Source organism: Hypanus sabinus, chromosome 16 (assembly GCF_030144855.1).
Source record: "Hypanus sabinus isolate sHypSab1 chromosome 16, sHypSab1.hap1, whole genome shotgun sequence".
NCBI classification, from domain to species: domain Eukaryota; kingdom Metazoa; phylum Chordata; class Chondrichthyes; order Myliobatiformes; family Dasyatidae; genus Hypanus; species Hypanus sabinus.
This window is the reverse complement of record NC_082721.1, coordinates 67,780,884-67,799,429: the sequence shown is the minus strand read 5'-3', so window position 1 is coordinate 67,799,429 and position 18,546 is coordinate 67,780,884. Positions and strand designations below refer to the sequence as shown.

At 43.5% G+C, this 18,546-nt stretch overlaps 2 protein-coding genes across 6 annotated transcripts in view; one reads left to right on the top strand and one right to left on the bottom strand.

Annotated features, from left to right (window-relative positions):
* The window catches only part of LOC132406403 (cdc42-interacting protein 4-like), a 172,658-nt gene extending 169,585 nt beyond the window's left edge, over positions 1 to 3,073 (bottom strand). The window contains exon 1 of the mRNA XM_059992040.1: positions 2,828 to 3,073. Within this exon, the coding sequence (XP_059848023.1) occupies positions 2,828 to 2,851 (24 nt within the window). The 5' untranslated portion in view covers positions 2,852 to 3,073. The remainder of the gene's footprint in view (positions 1 to 2,827) is intronic.
* The window catches only part of LOC132406402 (protein GPR108-like), a 155,682-nt gene continuing 138,823 nt past the window's right edge, over positions 1,688 to 18,546 (top strand). For 3 of the 5 annotated variants that reach the window (XM_059992038.1, XM_059992035.1, XM_059992039.1), the window contains exon 1: positions 1,688 to 1,847. The gene's annotated coding sequence lies outside the window, so the exon portion shown is untranslated. Of the gene's footprint in view, positions 1,848 to 5,176; positions 5,296 to 9,539; positions 9,728 to 18,546 lie in introns of all 5 variants that reach the window. The other 2 variants (XM_059992036.1, XM_059992037.1) reach the window with 2 other exon arrangements.

The following is an 18,546-nucleotide window of genomic DNA, read 5'->3' as shown; positions in this document are numbered from 1 at the left end:
AATTGGACTGAAACATCTAACTCTGCTTTTGTCTACAGATGCTGCCTGACCTGTTTCCAGCACTCATTTAACAGCTCTTTAACACCTAGAAATTCAAATGAAAGAAGTCATCTGAGCTACTGTGCATGATAAAAAAATAAAATGTTCAACAAAGAAAAGGTTTGATTTGCATTCTGTTATTTGACTTTGCTCTACCTCAATGCACTCTGCAGTGAATTGCCCTGGATGCCTACTATGCCCTCAGGTAGGAGGAAAAAGCAGAGGGAACTAACCGGACAGTACAACACTCACATAATGGATCAAGAAGTCTCCTATGAAAAGTGATCCAAAGAAATTATGACCAGATCAATACAATCACAAACAAGAGAAAATCTGCAGATGCTGGAAATTGTGTGCGTTGCCAGACCATCACAAATACAATTCTTGGTGTTCACACAAATTAAACCTCTTGCGCTCTAACAATGTGCTGGAGGAACTCAGTAGATTCCTGAGCATTGGTGAGAGGAAAGGAATTGTTTACATTTTGAGTCAAAACCCTGCATCATCAACAGTTCCTCCAACGGCACCCCCCCCCACAGATGCTACCCCAACCCCTTGAGTTCCTCCAGCAGATTGTTTGCCAGATTCCAGCATCTGCAGTCTCTTGTGTCTTTCTTGTTTTATTCCATCAGAGGCAAAACCTCCTCCTCCCTCCAGAAACCACTGAGACACAAAGAGCAAGATCCTCGCAGATCCCACCCAGGAGCCGGGTCAACTACTCCCCCATTCATGGATTTCTCAGCAACAGGATGGGGTTCTCTTCTCGAGAAGGTAACCCTTGTCACAATCTGAAGAGTTCTTCAAAAATGGGAAGAAACTCCAAAAACTGCAAACAAAAAAAAAGATAAAAGCTGCAGATGCTGGAAATCTGAAATAAAATCTGCATGCTGCTAACACTCGGCAGGACAGGCAGCAAACACGAGGAAATCTGCAGATGCTGGAAATCTGAAATAAAATCTGCATGCTGCTAACTCTCGGCAGGACAGGAAGCATCTATAGGAAGAAGTTCAGTCAACATTTCGGGCCAAGACCCTCCGTCAGGACAGGCAGCATCTGTGTTGAAGGAAAACGAACTTAACACACTAATGTCACCACACAGAAAATTCAAGGGGAACTCTATGGCCAAGCAGCATCTATGGAGGAAAATGAAGAGTCAATGTTTTGGGTCAAGACCTTAAATCAGTTGAAGGGCCTTAGCCCAAAAAATTGCCTGTTCACTTTCCTCTACTTGACCCAAAGAGCTCCTCCTGCTCTTTGTGTACCTTGGTCCAGATTTCCAGCATCTGCAGTCTCTGGAGTCTAACATTCTATTTTGCCAAAAATGTCATCAACATGAAACATTAACAGTCTCTCTCGCCAGAGATGCTGCCTGACCCGAGTGCTCTCAGCACTTTTTTCGGTGAGTCATCGAGAGAGTTTGGTAGGGAGGGAGCCTCTCCACCTTCGGGATCCTGCACCAGGCGCCATGAGGGCATTCCCGAGCAGTGCTTTACCTGCGAGAGGTATTAACTCCCAAATGGATATGGGGGGCGAGACAAAATGTTAGTGCGAAAGGAACAAAAAAGGGCGGGAGGAGGTGTGTCCGGACCTGTTGGGGTCAAATGTCACACCTCTGCGCTGTGGCCTTTATGCCATTCCTTAAAACATTTACAAGTAATCCATTTCAACGGCGTCTTTAGTCAGCAGGGCAAGGAACATACATTATACCTTAAAACCTGGCGTCATTGGAACAAAGGGCTAAATTAAAACGCGAGTACCGTGCGCAAGACAAGGCGAGGTTATAAAGTTGAAAGAGAATCCTCACGCAGGTATGGGAAAAGGGCAAGGTGGGTGGGGGGGGAGGAACTGCTATCGAGGGGCAAAACCATTCGATGGGCCGAGTGCCCAGCTCACAGCCACGATCCCAGAACAATACCAAACGTATCCGGTTTGCCGCGTACATCCAACTAAATAAAAATCTCACATCCCACCACCACCCCCCACCCCCAATAAATCGCCAGTTTGCTCTCGGGATCGACAAAGCGTGTCGTGTGCTGCGTACTCTCTCGAATTACTGCTCCTCAAAGTTGCAGCTCATACCTTTGAAGATTAAAACAAAAAAAAACACCCAGACACACCAAACAGCTGGAGGATTCTCCAAGTAAAGCCAGACAGACCTTGCAGCGAAGGGAAATTTTACAGGAATGAAAAGCAACATGGGGGGGGGGGGGAATTTCGCCGATATTCCCAAAACCTTTCAGCCTCCTGTAACACCGAAAATCGGCGTTTTAACACAAAAGGTTGTTACATGGTAAGTTAATATTGAATTCAAAGAAGAATGGTTCTAGCATTGACGGGTTTTATTTTAAATATCTATGGAGAGTTTAAAATTAACACACATGGGGGGGGGGGGAGGCTCGTGGAAAGTGGTACAGAGAAATCTTCCACAAGGTCTGCAGGGAAGTGTCACAAACCTGAGAAGTCGACCGCTTCGCAGTTTAAAAAAAAGATGCGTTTCTTTAATAACCAAAACAAAAAAAAAATCCCTGCAAATCGTTGTAATCTGGCCAGAGGCGGCCGCTTCCTACAACAGATACATCCACACAAGAAAGGGAGGCAGGGTAAGAGGGAAAAATAGTTTTGGTGTAAGTTGGGCGATGAACTAATTTGGACCACATTGACTTTACACCAAAATAAAACTTTCTTGGGGCATCTCCGATGTTCGTTGCCGTGCGTCCGATACAACAGGAAACTCGCCATCAACATCCCCAGGACATCTGATTTCTTGGCTTTTTTAAACAGCACTTACCCATAGCTCCGATCCCCACTCCATAATGTTCCAACTTTCTATAATCCTGGTCTCGACCAGACTGAGAAGCAACTAGGACCTCTTCAGTTTTAAGATTCTCTCACTCTATTTCTACCTCTCTGCCGATGTGGGTCTTTCTTTGGAAAGCAAATACCGATTGTGAGAACTCCTCTTATGAATGAAGTTGCTAAGCTTTCTCAAGCTGTAAACATTATCCCAGCCCTGGCTAATTTCACTTTGCCAATTTCCCTGCGCAGCGCAGCCCCGCGTCATCGACGCAAATCCGCCTTAAAAGCTCAACTGCGCCTCCCGGCGACCATGGCGGGAACTGCCGGAGCGCCCGGCTCTCGCCTTAAATCTGTCTGCAATGCAGTGTCGGGCTATTGTCTGGAAGCAGATGCTGGGAATTAAGTTATAAACGCAGGAAATGCTGGAAATACTCAGCGGGTCAGGCAGCTTCAGCTCCCGACGAGAGGTCATAACACTGCAATGTTAACTCTCGATTGTCTTTATCCACGGCTGTTGCATGATCTGTTGAGCTTTGATCTATTGTGCAGGATATTTCCACGTGGATGCAGTAAAGATGAGTTGTGCTCAGTTGAGGGGGGGGGGGGGGGGAGAGAGAGGGCAACACCAATGAGCTTCTATGCATTGTGTCCTGAATGCAGTCGTTGCCTGAGTTGACAACACCATCCTACAGAGAGACAGAGGACAAAACCAGGCTTGACAACCCACTGACAAGGTGTGGGTTGTCAGTCAACCATTCAACCATGTACATTAATTACAGTAATACAACATGGAAATAGACCCTTTGGTCCAACTAGGCCCTGGTGGCCAAGATGCCCATCTAAGCTAGTCCTTCTTATGCGTGTTTGGCCCATATCAAAAATAATCAATACTGTATCCCCTCAAAACTCATCAAGAAGCTTCAAGACCTTGGCCTCAATACCTCCCTTTGCAAAAGGATTCTCAATTTCCTCATGTGCAGACCCCGGTCAGTTCGGATTGACAACAACATCTCCTCCACAATCTCTATCGGCAAAGGTGCACCATAAGCCTGTGTGTTTAGCCCCCAGCTCTACTCGCTTTACACTTATGACTGTGTGGCCAAGCACAGCTACAATGCGATATTTAAGTTTGGTGACAGCACCACTCCCATTGGCTGAATGAAAGGTGGTGATGAATCAGCATACAGGAGGGAGATTGAAAATCTAGCTGAGTGGTTTCACAACTGCAATCTCTTACTCGGTGTCAGCCAGACCAGGGAGTTGACATTGTCCTCATCCGCTGTTGGGATAATTTAAACACCAGCCCAGATAGACTGGGGACTGCTCTCTCCGCGACACCGAGGCTGTGAGAGTTACCCCGGCTACGGTGCTTTGAGTCTGCGAACTGTGCAGTGATTTGCCCCACTGTTATGATGAACTGGATACAGAGGCTTTGCCCCTACTCGGGGCTGCTCAGGGGATTTGGATCTATGGACTCCATTCGGTTCAGAATGCTGTTTTTGTTGCTCGCTTCTATTGTTCGTATGATTTGTCTCTTTCTCTGTGTTATTGGGGGTTAGTCTTTTTCTTTTGTTAATTGGGTTCTTTCGGGTTCCTCGCTTTGTGACTGCCTGTAAGCAAACAAATCTCAAGGTTGTATAATTTATATATTCTTTGATAATAAGTGTGCTTTGATACTGGAAGTCCATGAACCATTCCCCAACATGGAATCAGAGGTGGAGAGGGTCATCAACTTTAAGTTCCATGCTGTTAACATTTCAGGGGACTTGTCCTGGGTCCACCATGGAAGTGCAATTACGAAGAAAGCATGGCAGCAACTCTACTTCCTTGGAAGTGTGAAGATAGGAATGATATCAAAAACGTTGACAAACTTTTATAGATGTGTGCTGGAGAGGATATTGACTGGCTGCATCGCAGCCTGGTATGGAAATACCAATGCCTTTGAATGGAAAATCCTACAAAAAGCAATGGATACAGCCCAGTCCATCACGGGTAAAGCACATCTACACGGAGCATTGTCGAGGGAAAGCAGCATCCATCATCAGGAACCCCCACCACCCGGGTCATGCTCTCGTCTTGCTGCCATCATCAGCGGGTCACACACCACCAGGTTCACAAACCATTATTACCCCTCAGCGATCAGGCTCTTGAACAAAAGGGGATAATTTCACTCAACTTCACTTGCCCCATTACTGAACGGTTCCCACAGCCTATTGACTCGCTTTCAAGGACTCTTCATCTCAAGTTCTTGATATTTATTGCCTATTTATTTATTTATTTATTTATTTATTTATTTATTTATTACTATTTACTTTCCTTCTTTGTTTTTCTATTCGCACAGCTTGTTATGTTTTGCACACTGGCCGTCTGCCCCATTGGTGCAGCTTTTCATTGATTCTATTACGACTATTGGATTTATTGAATATGCCTGCAAGAAAATTAATCTCGGGGTTGTATATGGTAAGATATATGTACTTTGATAATAAATTTGCTTTGAACTTTGAATATCCCTCTAAACTTTTCCTATCCATGTACCTGCCCCAATGTCTTTTATACACTGTGATTTACCTGCCTCCACCTCCTTTGGTAACTTGTTCCATATACTCACCATGTGAAAAACTTGCCAGTTGATATTTCAGGTCAAAACCTTCACCTGAAGTTAATGGAGAACATTTCAGGTTGAAACTGGAAATGTTGACTGTCCATTTCCCCGTGTCGATGCACCTTGACCCACGGTGTTCCTCCATCTTGTTGTTTTCTCTATAAAACTGAAGTCTTCCAAGACTCTGCACTGCTTATCCTTGCATCAGTCAGGAATCAAAAGGTCGAGCATGGTGCGAGTAACATCCTGAGCTGTGTATACTTCAATGGCAGAAGTATGGCAGGAAAAGCAGATGAGCTTAGGGCATGGATCAATACATGGAATTATGATATTGTAGCCATTAGTGAGACTTGGTTGTAGGAGGGGTAGGTCTGACAGCTCAATATTTTGGGGTTCTATTGTTTTAGACTCAATAGAGCAGAAGGGATAAACAGAGGAGGGGTAGGGTTTACTAGTAAGGGAAAATGTCATGGCAGTGCTCAGTCAGCACGGATTGGAGAACTTGACTTGTGAGTTGTTATGGGTGGAACTGAGGAATATGAAAATTGTCACCCCATTAATGGGCCTAGATTATAGACCACCCTACAGTCGCGGGATTTAGAGGAACAAATCTGCTAAGAGATCACAGACTTTTACAAGAAACATAAGGTTGTTATAGTCGGCAATTTTAACTTCCCACTTATTCACTGGGACACCCATATTGTAAAAGGTCTAGATGTGACAGAGTTTTTCAAATGTATTCAGGAAAATTTCCTTAATCTGGACATAGTATTCCCAATGAGACAGCATGCAATTCTTGATCTCTTTATTAGGGAATGAGAGAGAAGTTTGTGTAGGGAAGCACTTTTCATCTGGTGATCATAATGCCATTCATTTCAAAGTAAATATTGGAAAAAGATTGATCTGTCCCGGGGATTGATATTCTAAATTGGAGAATGGAATCAGAAAGGATCTGACGAGTGCGGCTGTTTTCTGGCAAAGGTGTACTTGGTAAGTGGGAGGCCTTCAACAGTGAAATTTAAAAGTAAAAAGCTTGAAAGTCAGAACAAAAGGTAAAGATAACAGTGGACTACCCTGGTTAAGAACTCTACAGCTATTCTGTGAGGTGTTTCATGTTAGCAGTCTTCTGTAAAAGCAGTGTGTCCTGCTGATAGAATGATTAGGTTTCAGCTGAAGATAAAGTCATGTTGTTCAACTTGGGATTGCCGTGTCAGCCATTCAGGTTGGTGGGTTCAGGAGAAGGTTCTAGAGAGAGCAGGGTGGAAAGAGATTCGTGACGGACTGTGGCCAGGTTCATAGTCTTATAGCAGGAGATGCGGAGAGGAGAGGATCCAGGACGACCTTTGGAGAAGCCAATCCGAAGGAGAGACCTTAATACACGGAGTGCTTTGAAAGACTACAGAGTCCATGAAGGGAAGTTCTATCTGTGATTTTAAAGCTGTACACCAACCCATTGCAGACTTGACCTGAGCCCCACCGTTGTGTGCAGATTTAGCCTGGCCCTTTCATTTTATTTTTCTTTTCTTTCTCCTATCAACTGTTTGATAAAGCTGAAAGTGGGACATCTATTTTCTTTATCATTTTTTACAGTGTGTGATGTACTATTTCTTGCCAATCAATAACTGTGTCTGGGCAATATTTACAAAGCATTCACTCAAATTGAGGTTCCTTTAATCGGAATTCCCAATGTTCCTATTTGGTTGAACCTCAAATCATACCGACCTTAGATGTGTATTGTTCATGAATGGTGGCCTTCTCATAGTGGAGTCACGGGGCTTTTAGCAGAGTTAGCTAACAAGCTGAGTATGCAACCCTTGGTGAGAGGGTTACAGTTTGTGGGGGCTTTGTCCTGGTTTTGAAGTACTGTGTGAGTGACACTCTAGAATTAATTGAGCAGTTTGTGTGTTTAAGCCAGTGGTTAAACTAGTGTCAGGGAAAATGATTAAGGTACATTATTATGGACGCCACAGGGATTAATGTTTAGTGCAAGTCAAAGAGATTATCCACTAATAATGCTTGTGTTCTGAGTGGGGTGGATACTCGAAGCCCTGATGAACTGTTACGCAGAGTGCTGAGTTATGTGAAAGTATTTGGGCAAGTTATGCTGGTTGAATGGCGTTTTGATCAATTGGCTGGTCAGGATGTCATGATAGAGTGACATAACTGAAGTAGGGATTGCCCGATACATTAGGAGAACCTGGAGAGGTGGTGCTGTGGGCAGTCCATATTTTTGGAGAAGTGGGGAATGTGGCTGAGGGTAAAGATTTTAAAAACAAGTTGCTTGTAGCTGAGGGTGAAGACTTTAAAGACAAGTTGATCTAATTTCTGCAAAGTGAGGGAAAGGAGCTGTCTGTTGTGAAAGGTCTAAAGGGTCCTTCAGTGGGTGATGGAAATTCTGAGCTGGTTTCGGCAATTACATCACTGGTAGATAAATGCCAAAGTGTACCGGCAAAGAGCCAAAGTTATCGTCGGCTGAGAATATTCCCTGGAGTCAAACCCACCCCCAATGAAGAAGAAGATTATGAAGCTTGGGCAGGGCAGACATCTCAGTTACTGGATGAGTGGCAGTTCTCAGATAATATGAAAAGACTGATAGAGAGTCTAAAAGCTCCAGCTGCTGAAGTGGTGAGGTATCTAAAGGCAGAAGACCTGTTGGTCAAATCCATAGACTATATGCAAACATTAGAAAAAGTTTTTGGCACAGCAGACAGCCTAGCATAGCTTATGATGAGGTTTGGTCACACACTCCAGGGGAAAGGGGAGAAATTTTTCAGGCTGGGGAAACTGTTGCGTTGCTTGTGCTGTAAAGGGGAAATTCAACTGGCTGAGATAAATCGGTTAAGGGTGGGACAAGTTGTGAAGAGCGCACCGTCACATGACATGATTGCTTTAATTTCTTTGAAGGACTCATGAGATGCATCCCCCTCCCTCATTTGTTGAGCTAATCAGAGAAGTGAGAGAAGAGGAAATAAAAAGGATGAGCGAGAGGTCTCCACTAGTTGGCAAAGCTGATGTGATGCCTGATGTCACACAAGTGGGAGTTTTGCGGGACACAGTGAAAGACGTATCTCTGTTGGTGTCAGCTAGTGCTGCCACCAAGCGTGACAAATTCAACTGGACACCGGACCCACCAGTAGAACATACTAAGCAGAGGGTTGCTGCTGCAGGGGTCTCTTAATGAGGGAAGGGACCAGTGTTTTTTGTTACAACTGTGATGAGGATGAAGATTTAAAGCACAGGTGTATCCATATTGATCGAGGGTATTTATGCTGGAGCCATACTTGACATAGGTTACTCGACACTACAAATCATTTTACAACTGATATTTGACACATTTACCATTGACGCCTATCAGTGCTCTAGAAGTTTGGGGCCTTAGTACCCGTATGGTGTCATTGAAGCTGGAGTTTTTGGAAGCAGATGTTGGTGCAGCTTGATGCATTACTGTTGGTTTGACTGGATCTGGTTGAAAAGGGTGAAGCTTCCATTATCGTGGGAACAAATACTCCCATTGTGAGAAGGCTCGTGGGAGCATGCAAGGAGAGAAATGGACAGAAGTTTTTGAAAACATTGTCCATTCACCCAATGTTCAGAGCTGCTTTTGAGAAGGTACAAGTTCCTCCTAAGCAGGATGGTGAACATAAACGAGCCATCATGTTAATCCTGGGGAAGGAGTTAGAATGATGGGAAACCCCTAATTGCCTGGAATGCACAATGCCAAGGCCCTTCTGGTGGATGTTCCGGAGGATCATGAAGAAGAGTTATACTTACCTGCTGGAGTGCTGATGAGACCTGAACTGCAAAAAACCTTCAGTTATACACAAAAACGGGATGACAGTGATTGTCAGGAATGCCTCAGAGAGTGAGGTAACCCTCAGACGTAGGATGCTAATAGCACATCTTTTCCTGGTAACTGTAAAGTCTAGTTTTCCGGTGAGAAAACTGGGAGAGACACAGTTTCCTGGACAGGGAAAGCTAACAGCGAAGTTGTTCAACTTCAGTGACTCCCCAGTATCCAAGGAATGGAAAGTAGACTAACAGAGAAGATGTTGAAGCTCAAAGATGTCTTTTCTACTGACAAGTTCAATGTGGGTTGTTTCAGGAGTACTTGCCACACTATTGAGTGACAGAGGACACCACTTTCAGAGAGAAGTCTTGACGGTTAGCACCAACACAGAGGTGGGGGATGTTCCGCAGCATCTGCTGAAACTGAAGGAAGCTGGAATTATCATTGAATTGAAGCGTCCCTGTACGTCACCCATACTGCTGGTGAGGAAGAAGAATGGGAAGGTATGGACAACATGAGTGAATCTGCAGATGCTGGAAATAAATAAAAAACACAAAATGCTGGCAGAACTCAGCAGGCCAGACAGCATCTATGGGAGGAGGTAATAACGACATTTCAGGCCGAAACCCTTCATCAGGAGTGAAGTAACATGGGATGGTCAAGGGGGGGATAAGAAGTGGGGGGAGGGATAAAGTAGAGAGCTGGGAAGTGATAGGCTGGAGGGAAAAGGGCTGGGGGAAGGTGGAGAATTGTGGGAAATAAAAGAGAAAGAAAGGTAGGGCTGGGGGGAGAGATTATAGTGAGGGTATGGAACTATGGGACACTGAACACACACACAGTCTCTAACCAATATGCTGTTCCATAGTTCAAGGATGCTCTGGTCTGTCTGAGTGGACCAAAGTAATTCAGTATCTTGGATCTAAGGTGTGGGTGTTATCAGATACTCATGAGTGAGGCTGACAAAGAGAAAACAGCACTTATATCTTCACTTGGATTCCTTCAGTTTGAAAGAATGCTCCAGGGCATATATAGACCCTAGCTACTTTTCAACATGTCATGGAGAAGACTGTTGGGGGTATGAACTTGCTTAAGGTACTGGTGAACTTGGATGATCTCATAGCATTCTGGTCTACACTGGAGGAGCCTGGGATGAGGCGATAGGTCACCTGAAAGCTGAAGGTTTAGAACTGTCACTGTGCCAGTTCTGTAAGATGTCAGTCAACTATGTCGGACACATAGCCTCATAATACGGAGTAGCTACTGATCCGTCCAAGATAGAGGTGGTGACCACATGGCCAAGGCCCAAGAATGTGAGTGCCCTACGTTCATTCCTTGGATTCTGTGGGTACTAACGGAGATTTGTGAAGGACTACTCCAGAGTAAGCCACCCTTTGAATCAGCTTCTGTGTGGTTACCCCCTACCGCTGGGGAAGAGAGGGAGGAAAACGAAGGCTCATATTAGCCCTTTGGAATCTTTCGAAGAACAATAGGATGCGAAATGTAAAGTGGCCTTGCCCCTGCTGAAAGGGTTGCTGGTCTTTGCAAACCCCCAGATGCCATATGTACTGCACACCAACACCAGCCACAAGGGCTTAGGGGGTATTCTATATCAGGAGCAAGGTAAAGGATTGAGACCTGTTGTTTTCATCAGCCAGAGTCTGTCACCCTTTGAACAAAATTATCCTACGCACAAATTGGAGTTTCTGGCATTGAAATGGTGGATAAGAGGTAAATTCGAGGTGAGGACTGACAACAATTCGCTGACTTACATTCTGACCCTGGCGAAGTTGGATGCCACTGGTCATACTGACCCTAGACATGCATTGTTTATGAAAGGAGGCCTTCTCATCGCTGTGGCTGTTAGCAAAGTTAGTTAACGAGCCGAGTTTGTATACGAGCCCCAGTGAGAGGGTTACAATAAGTTTAGGGAACCTTGGTTTTCAAGAGGTATTGAGGTCCTGGTTAAGGAAAAAAAAGGAGGTGCATTGCAGGTGTAGGCAAGTAGGGACATATGAGGTACTTGAGTAGTATAAGAAATGTAAAGAATGCTTAATAAAAAAATCAGGAGGGCTAAAAGAAGGCATGAGGTTGCCTTGGCAGACAAGAAGGAGAAACCTAAGGGATTCTACAGATATAGTAAGAGCAAAATGATTGCAATGGACAAAATTGGTCCTCTAGAAGACCAAAATGGTAATCTACACATGGAGCCAAAAGAGATGGAGGAGATCTTAAATGGAATCTTCACATCTGTATTTACTCGGGAGATGGACACAGAGTCTATAGAAGTGAGGCAAAGCAGAAGCGAGGTGATGAACCCTATACAGATTACAGGGGAGGAGGTTTTTACTGTCTTGAGGCAAAATTAGGGTGGATAAATCCCCTCCCCAGGGCCTGGCAAGATGTTACCTTGGATCCCTGGGGAGTTGAGTGCAGAAATTGCAGGGGCCCGAGCTGAGATGTTTAAATCTTCTTTAGTGACAGGTGAGGTGCTGGAGGATTTGAGGATTGCTAACGTCACTCTGCTGTTTAAGAAAGGCTCTAAAAATAAACCAGGAAATTATAGCCGGTTAACCTGACATCTGTAGTTGGAAAGTTTTTGGGAAGTATTCTAAGGGACTGGATATATGAATACTTGGATAGACATAGACTGATTAGAGATAGTCAACATGTCTTTGTGCACGGTAGGTTGTGCCTAACCAATCTTATAAATTTTCTCAAGGAAGTTACCAAGAAAATTGAAGGTAAAGCAGTGGATGCTGTCTACATGGACTTTCATAAGGCATTTTACAAGGTCCCGCATGGGAGTTTGGTCACAAAGGTTCAGTTACTTGACATTCAAGATAAGGTAGTAAGTTGGATTAGACATTGGCTTTGTGGGAGAAGCCAGAGAGTGGTAGTTGATGATTGCCTCTCTGACTGGAGGCCTGTGAGTAGTGGAGTGCCACAGAGATCAGTGCTGAATCCATTTTTGTTTGTCATTTATAGCAATGATGTGGATTATAATGTGGTTAACTGGATTAGCAAATTTGCAGATGACACCAAGATTGGGAGTGTAGTGGACAGTGAGGAAGACAATCAAAGCTTGCAGTGGGATCTGGACCAGCTGGAAAAATGGGCTGAAAAATGGCAGATGGAATTTAAGTGTGTGAATTTAAGACAAGTGTGAGGTGTTGCACTTTGGTGGGACCAACCAGGGTAGGTCTTAAATAGGGTAGTGTGGAGTGTGGTAGAACAAAGGGATCTGGCAATACAGGGTCTTAAAGAAAGTTTTTGGCACATTGACCTTCATAAATCGAAGTACTGAAGATGTAAATAAGGCTGAAAGAGTACAGAGAAAATTTACAAGGAATTTGCTGGGTCTGGAGGATCTGAGTTCTAAAGAAAGATTAAATAGGTTAGGACTTTGGAACATAGAAGATTGAGGGGAAATTTGATAGAGGTATACAAAATTATGAGGGGCAGAGAGACAGGATAATTGCAAGCAGGCTTTTTTCCATTGAGGTTGGGTGGGACTACAACTAGAGGTCATGGGCTAAGGGTAAAAGGTGAAATGTTTAAGGGGAACATGAGGGAAAACTTCACTCAGAGAGTCATGAGATTGTGGAATGAACTGCTATGCAAATGGTGCACACAAGTTCGATTTCAACATTTAAGAGAAGTTCGGATAGGTACGTGGATGGCAGAGGTATGGAGGGCTGTGGTCCAGGTGCAGGCCGATCTGATGAAGGGCCTGTTTCTGTGCTATGCTTTTCTATAACTCTATGATTCTAAATCTCTCACCCTCATTATCAACTCCATTAGAGGTCCTAGTCCTTCCCAGCTCTAAAATATCCTCTATTCCTAATATCTGAGATCTCCAAGTCTAGCTTTGAGCACCACTCCCACCATTGGCCACCCTCCTTAAACACCTCCACCATTCTGTCCTTTCCTAGAATGGTGCAAAGTTCCTCTCATTCTGAGAAGTCTTCTGTTGTCTGCCTCAATGTAATCTGTCGGCTTGCCATTATTTTTTCCCTGTTAATGCGCCTTGGGACAATTTGCTACAGGTCACAGCTTTTCATATACACATCCTTTCAGTCAGGGAGTCTCACCACACCCTGGGTGAGAATGTTTCTCATCCTCCCTATAATTGTTCTACCTCAGGCCTGGTTTTCACTGCTCTTCTGTCCTGTCTATGTCCCTCATATCTTTGTAAACCTTAATTAAAGTTAATGAAGGCCCTGCCAGCCTTCATTGCTCTAAAGAAAACAATCCTAACTATAGTGGAAAAGGCAATCAGTGTCAGGAAGTAAGTTAGTTGTTTCTGCCTTCTCAGTGTTTGACTTGCATTTGTAGCCATAGTTTTTAACTAAACTGGTTCAGATGAGTCTCATAGCCTTTCACGGCCTACAAGTCATGAGGTAAGATTCTCCCCTTAAGGGTTGACATCGTCCTAGACAAATAGCCCTACAGATAGGCATGCAGACCCAGCCTTGAGTACTCAATCCTGCATCGCAAACGTACAGTTGGTATAGTGCTACCATCTGATTTGGTTTAATTCTTCAAGACTTTTCAAGGTTTGTGCCCTGGAAACTTTCCAAGGTGCAAATCCATGGTCTATGGAGACTAACGGAGGCCTACGTTAGCATGGATAAAGCAGTTGCTGATTGGCAGGAGGAAAAGAATGGGAAAAAAGGGAGCCTTTTCTGGTTGATTGCTGGTGAGTAGTAGTGTTCCACAGGGATCTGTGTTGGGACTGCTTCTTTTTACATTATATGTCAATGACTTGGATGATGGAATTGAGGGCTTTGTTGCAAAGTTTGCAGATGATACAAAAATAATCAGGGGGCAGGTAGTTTTGAGGAAGAAAGGCTACAGATTAGGCCAAAGGGACAAAGACGTGGAAGCTGGAATACAGTGTCAGGATGTGTATGGTCACGTATTTTGGTGGAAGAAATAAGTGGAGAGAAATTTCAAAGTTAGGACGGGTAAAGGAACTTGGGAGTCTTGTGCGGGATTCTCTAAAGGTTAATTTGCAGGTTGAGTCTGTGGTGAGGAAGGCAATTGTGATGTCAGCATTCATTTCAAGAGGACGAGAATTTCAAAGTAAGGATGTAATGTTGATGCTTTATAAAGCTCTGATAAGGGCTCACTTGGAGTATTGTGAGCAGTTTAGAGCCTTTTATCTGAGAGAAAGGACGTGCTGACATTGGAGAGGGTTCAAAGGAAGTTCACAAAAATGATTCCGGGATGGAAAGGCATGTCATATGAAGAGCATTTGAAGGCTCTAGGCCTGTATTCACTGGAATTCAAAAGAATGAGGGCTGACCTCATTGAAACCTAATGAATGTTGAAAGGCCTCAAAGGGTGACCTTTTAGAACTGAGATGAGGAGGAGTTTCTTTCACAAATAGTGGTAAATCTGTGAAATTTGTTGCCACAGGCTGCTGTGGAGGCCAAGTCATTAAGACAAATGTTGATAGATTCTTGATTAGTCAGAGCAAGAAGGAATATGGGGAGAATGCTGGAGATTGGGGCTGGGAGGGAAAATGGATCAGCCATGATGGGATGGTAGGGTAGACATGATGGGATGAAATGGCCTAATTCTGCTCCTATATCTTATGGTCTTACAAGATCTTATGATCTTGTCCCATACAAGTTTTAGTCCTGGTAATCTTTTTATAAATCTGCTCTGCACCCTCTCCAAAGCAAATATGTCTTTCCAGTAATGTGGTGACCAAAACTGTATATAGTACTCAAGCTGTGTTCTAATTGGTGTTCTTAATAGTTCTAGCAGCTTGCCAGCCTACAGAAGGCATCTCATAACACTGGAGCAATATCTCTGCAAATCCTCCAAATCCACTGGGAGGGTCAGTGAACTAATGTCAATAACCTCTTCCAGGCTCATATCCCTGGTCCAGGGGCTTACTACTCTGTTGTCGCCTTAGGAAAGCAGCCGGCATAATCAAAGGCCCCACCTACCCCGGACATTCTCTCTTCTCCTCCTCCCATTGGGTAGAAGATGCAAAAGCCTGAAGACATGTACCACCAGGCTCAAGAACAATGCCCACCCGCTGTTGTAAGACTATTGAGTGGTTCCCCACTATGATAAGATGGACTCTTGGACCCCCTCAATCTACCTCATAAAGATCTTGCACCTTGTTGTCCACCTGCACTGCACTTTCTCTGTAGCTGTCACACTTTATTCTACATTCTGTCATGTTCTACACCAGTGCACTGTGTAATGATTTGATAATATATGAACAGTATGCAAGACCACCTTTTCATGGTACATTGGTCCCATGACAATAATAAACCCATTCCAGTTCCACTCAAGTCATATTGTTAAGCTACTCAATACCATTCAGACACTCGACTCCAAACTACATCATGCCAAAAGTTCAACAGGAAGGAAAATACAAGATTGCTTCTTGTTGCATACCCTGTGAGTACCTTGTGACTGTCTTATGACCATGATGTAATTGAGTATCTGGTGAGCATGATGTAATGGTCCTGTGAAGGTGGGGTGATGTAATTTCCCACCAGCGTGAGGTCACGGGATGACATGTTCCAACAGGTATAAAACGGGAAAGCCTGCTGTGACGCGGGAGTCTTTTTTGAGTTGAGTCGTTTAATTCGTCAGTTACTCTGTTATGCTGCATATTTGGTCTCATGATGCAGTTTCGTTTTAAAGTGGAGTTTTACTTTCTACTGTAAGGTACAGAATCGCTGTGCCGGCAGTTATTGGCTAATCCTTGCCAGTTGTATTTGATGTGTCTTTGATTTAATTTTGAAGTCTAAGTATTGGAGAGCGAAGACTTTACCGAAGTACGGAAACCCGAAGAATCAAGTATAGTTGGTGTCGTCTGCGGTTTACTACAGGATCGACCTTATTGAATCTTCGTTCAAGAAGTAGTAGGCTATTGCAGTTACTTGGAAATCGGATTCATACTTAAGTATAGAACGTTGGAAGAATGAATTTTTCATCTGCATTCCACTTGAAAAAATTACTTATAATTTAAGAGATAAATATGAAATATTTCTGAAAATTTGGTGCCCTTATTTACAAAAGATAGGATTAAATAGGTAGGTACTCTGAAGATAAAATTATTGGTTATCTGGGGAAAGAAACATATACATATTAAAGCTATTTTGAACTCCATGGAACAGGTGGGGATCTTTCGATATCCAGGCATTCTTTCTTTCTTTTTTCTTTTTTTTCTATAGGGATATGTTAGGGGGAGGGGGAAGGGTTGACAATTTTTTTCTTTCTGTAATCTATTTGAAAATTCAATTAAAAAATATATTAATTTTTTTTTTTAAAAAGCTCCAAGATCTTGGCCTCAATGCCCCCTTGTGCAATTGGATCCTGAATTTCCTCACATGCAGACCCCAGTCAGTTCAGACTGGCAACAACATCTCCTCCATGATCTCCATCAGCACGGGTGCACCACAGGCTGTGTGCTTAGCCCCCTGCTCTACTCACTTTACATTTATGACTGTGTGGCTAAGCACTGATCCAGTGCCGTATTCAAATTTGCTGACAATACTGCTCTCATAGGCCAAAGCAAAGGTTGTGACAAATCAGTATATGGGAGGGGGATTGAAAATCTGGCTGAGTGATGCTGTACCAACAATCTCTCACTCAACGCCAGCAAGACAAATGAATTGATTATAGAATTCAGAGAAGGAAACTAGAGGTCTATGAGCCAGTCCTCACTGGAGGATCAGAGGTGGAGAGGGTCAGCAACTTCAGATTTCTTGGTGTTATTATTTCGAAGGATCTGTCCTGGGCCCAGGACAAAGTGCAATTATGAAGAAAGTGTGGGAATGGCTCTACTTCCTTAGGAGTTTGCAGAGATTTGGCATGACACCTAAAACTTTGATAAACCTCTATAGATGGTGCTGGGGATTATATTGACTGGCTGCATCACAGACTGATATGGAAACACCAATGGTCTTGAACGGATTAATATTTCTTTCATTTTGTATTTGCACAGTTTGTTATCTTCTGCATTCTGGTTGATGTCCAAGTTGGTATGGACTTTCACTGATTTTGTTATGGTTATTATTCTATAGATTTATTGTGTATGCCCACAAGAAAATAAATCTCAGGGTTGTATTTAGTGACATATATGTTCTTTGATAATAAATTTACTTTGAACTTTGAAGCCAGACAGGGTGGTTTTAGTATTTCAGAAACTACTGATCCCTTGAGATTTTCATGCACAACAGTCTCTAAAGTTTACAGAGAATGGTGCAAAAAATCAAAAACACAAAAAAAAATCCAGTGAGCGGTAGTCCTGCAAGCGAAAATGCCTTGTTAGCGAGAGAGGTCAAAGGAGAATGGCCGGACTGGTTCCAGCTGACAGGAAGACAACAGTAACTCAAATAGGCACGGCTCTCCAGCGTCCTCAGTCTTGCGTATTGGCGCCTCCGCTCCAGCTGGAGATGCAACCAGTCAGAATGCTCTGTACGGTATATCTGTAGAAATTTCCAGGAGTCTTTGGTCACATACCAAATCTTCTCAAACTCCTGATGTAATAGAACCACTTTGTAATTACATCAATATGTTGGGCCCACGATAGACCTTCAGAGATGTTGACATCCAGGAACCTGAAGCTGCTCACCCTTTCCACCACTAATCCCTCGATGAGAACTGGACTTTCCTTTCCTGAAGTCCACAATCAATTCCATGGTCTTACTGATGTTGACTGCAAGGTTGTTGTTGTGATACCACTCAACGGGCGGACCTATCTCACTCCAGTGGCTTTCCAAATTAAAATTTATACTCTTCCTCAGCACTGATTTCACATTCTGCCCACAAACCAGGTTAAACTAACTGATATATAATTACTCGATTTGTCTTTTTTTCCAACAACTGTTCCTACGACCATAAGGCATATGAGCAGAATTAGGCTATTTGACCCATTGAGTCTGCTCCACATTTCTTCATGGTTAATTTATTATCCCTTTCTTCCCCATTCTTCTGCTTTCACTCCTTAACCTTTGACAACCTTACTAATCAAGAACCTATCAACCCCAGCTTTACATATGCTCAATGACTTGACCTCTACAGCCATCACTGGCAAAAAATTCCACAGATTTAACACCCCCTGGTTAAAGAGATTCTTCTTCATCTCTGTTCTAAAGGGATATCTTTGTATTCTGTGCCCTCTGGTCCTAGACTTCCTCCTCCCCCAAGCCCCCAAGTATAGAAAACAGCTTCTTCATGTCCACTCTTTCTAGGTCTTTTAATATTATGTAGGTTTCAATGAGATGCCTTCTTATTCTTCTACATCCCAACAAGCACAGGTCCAGAACCATCAAATGCTCCTCATAAG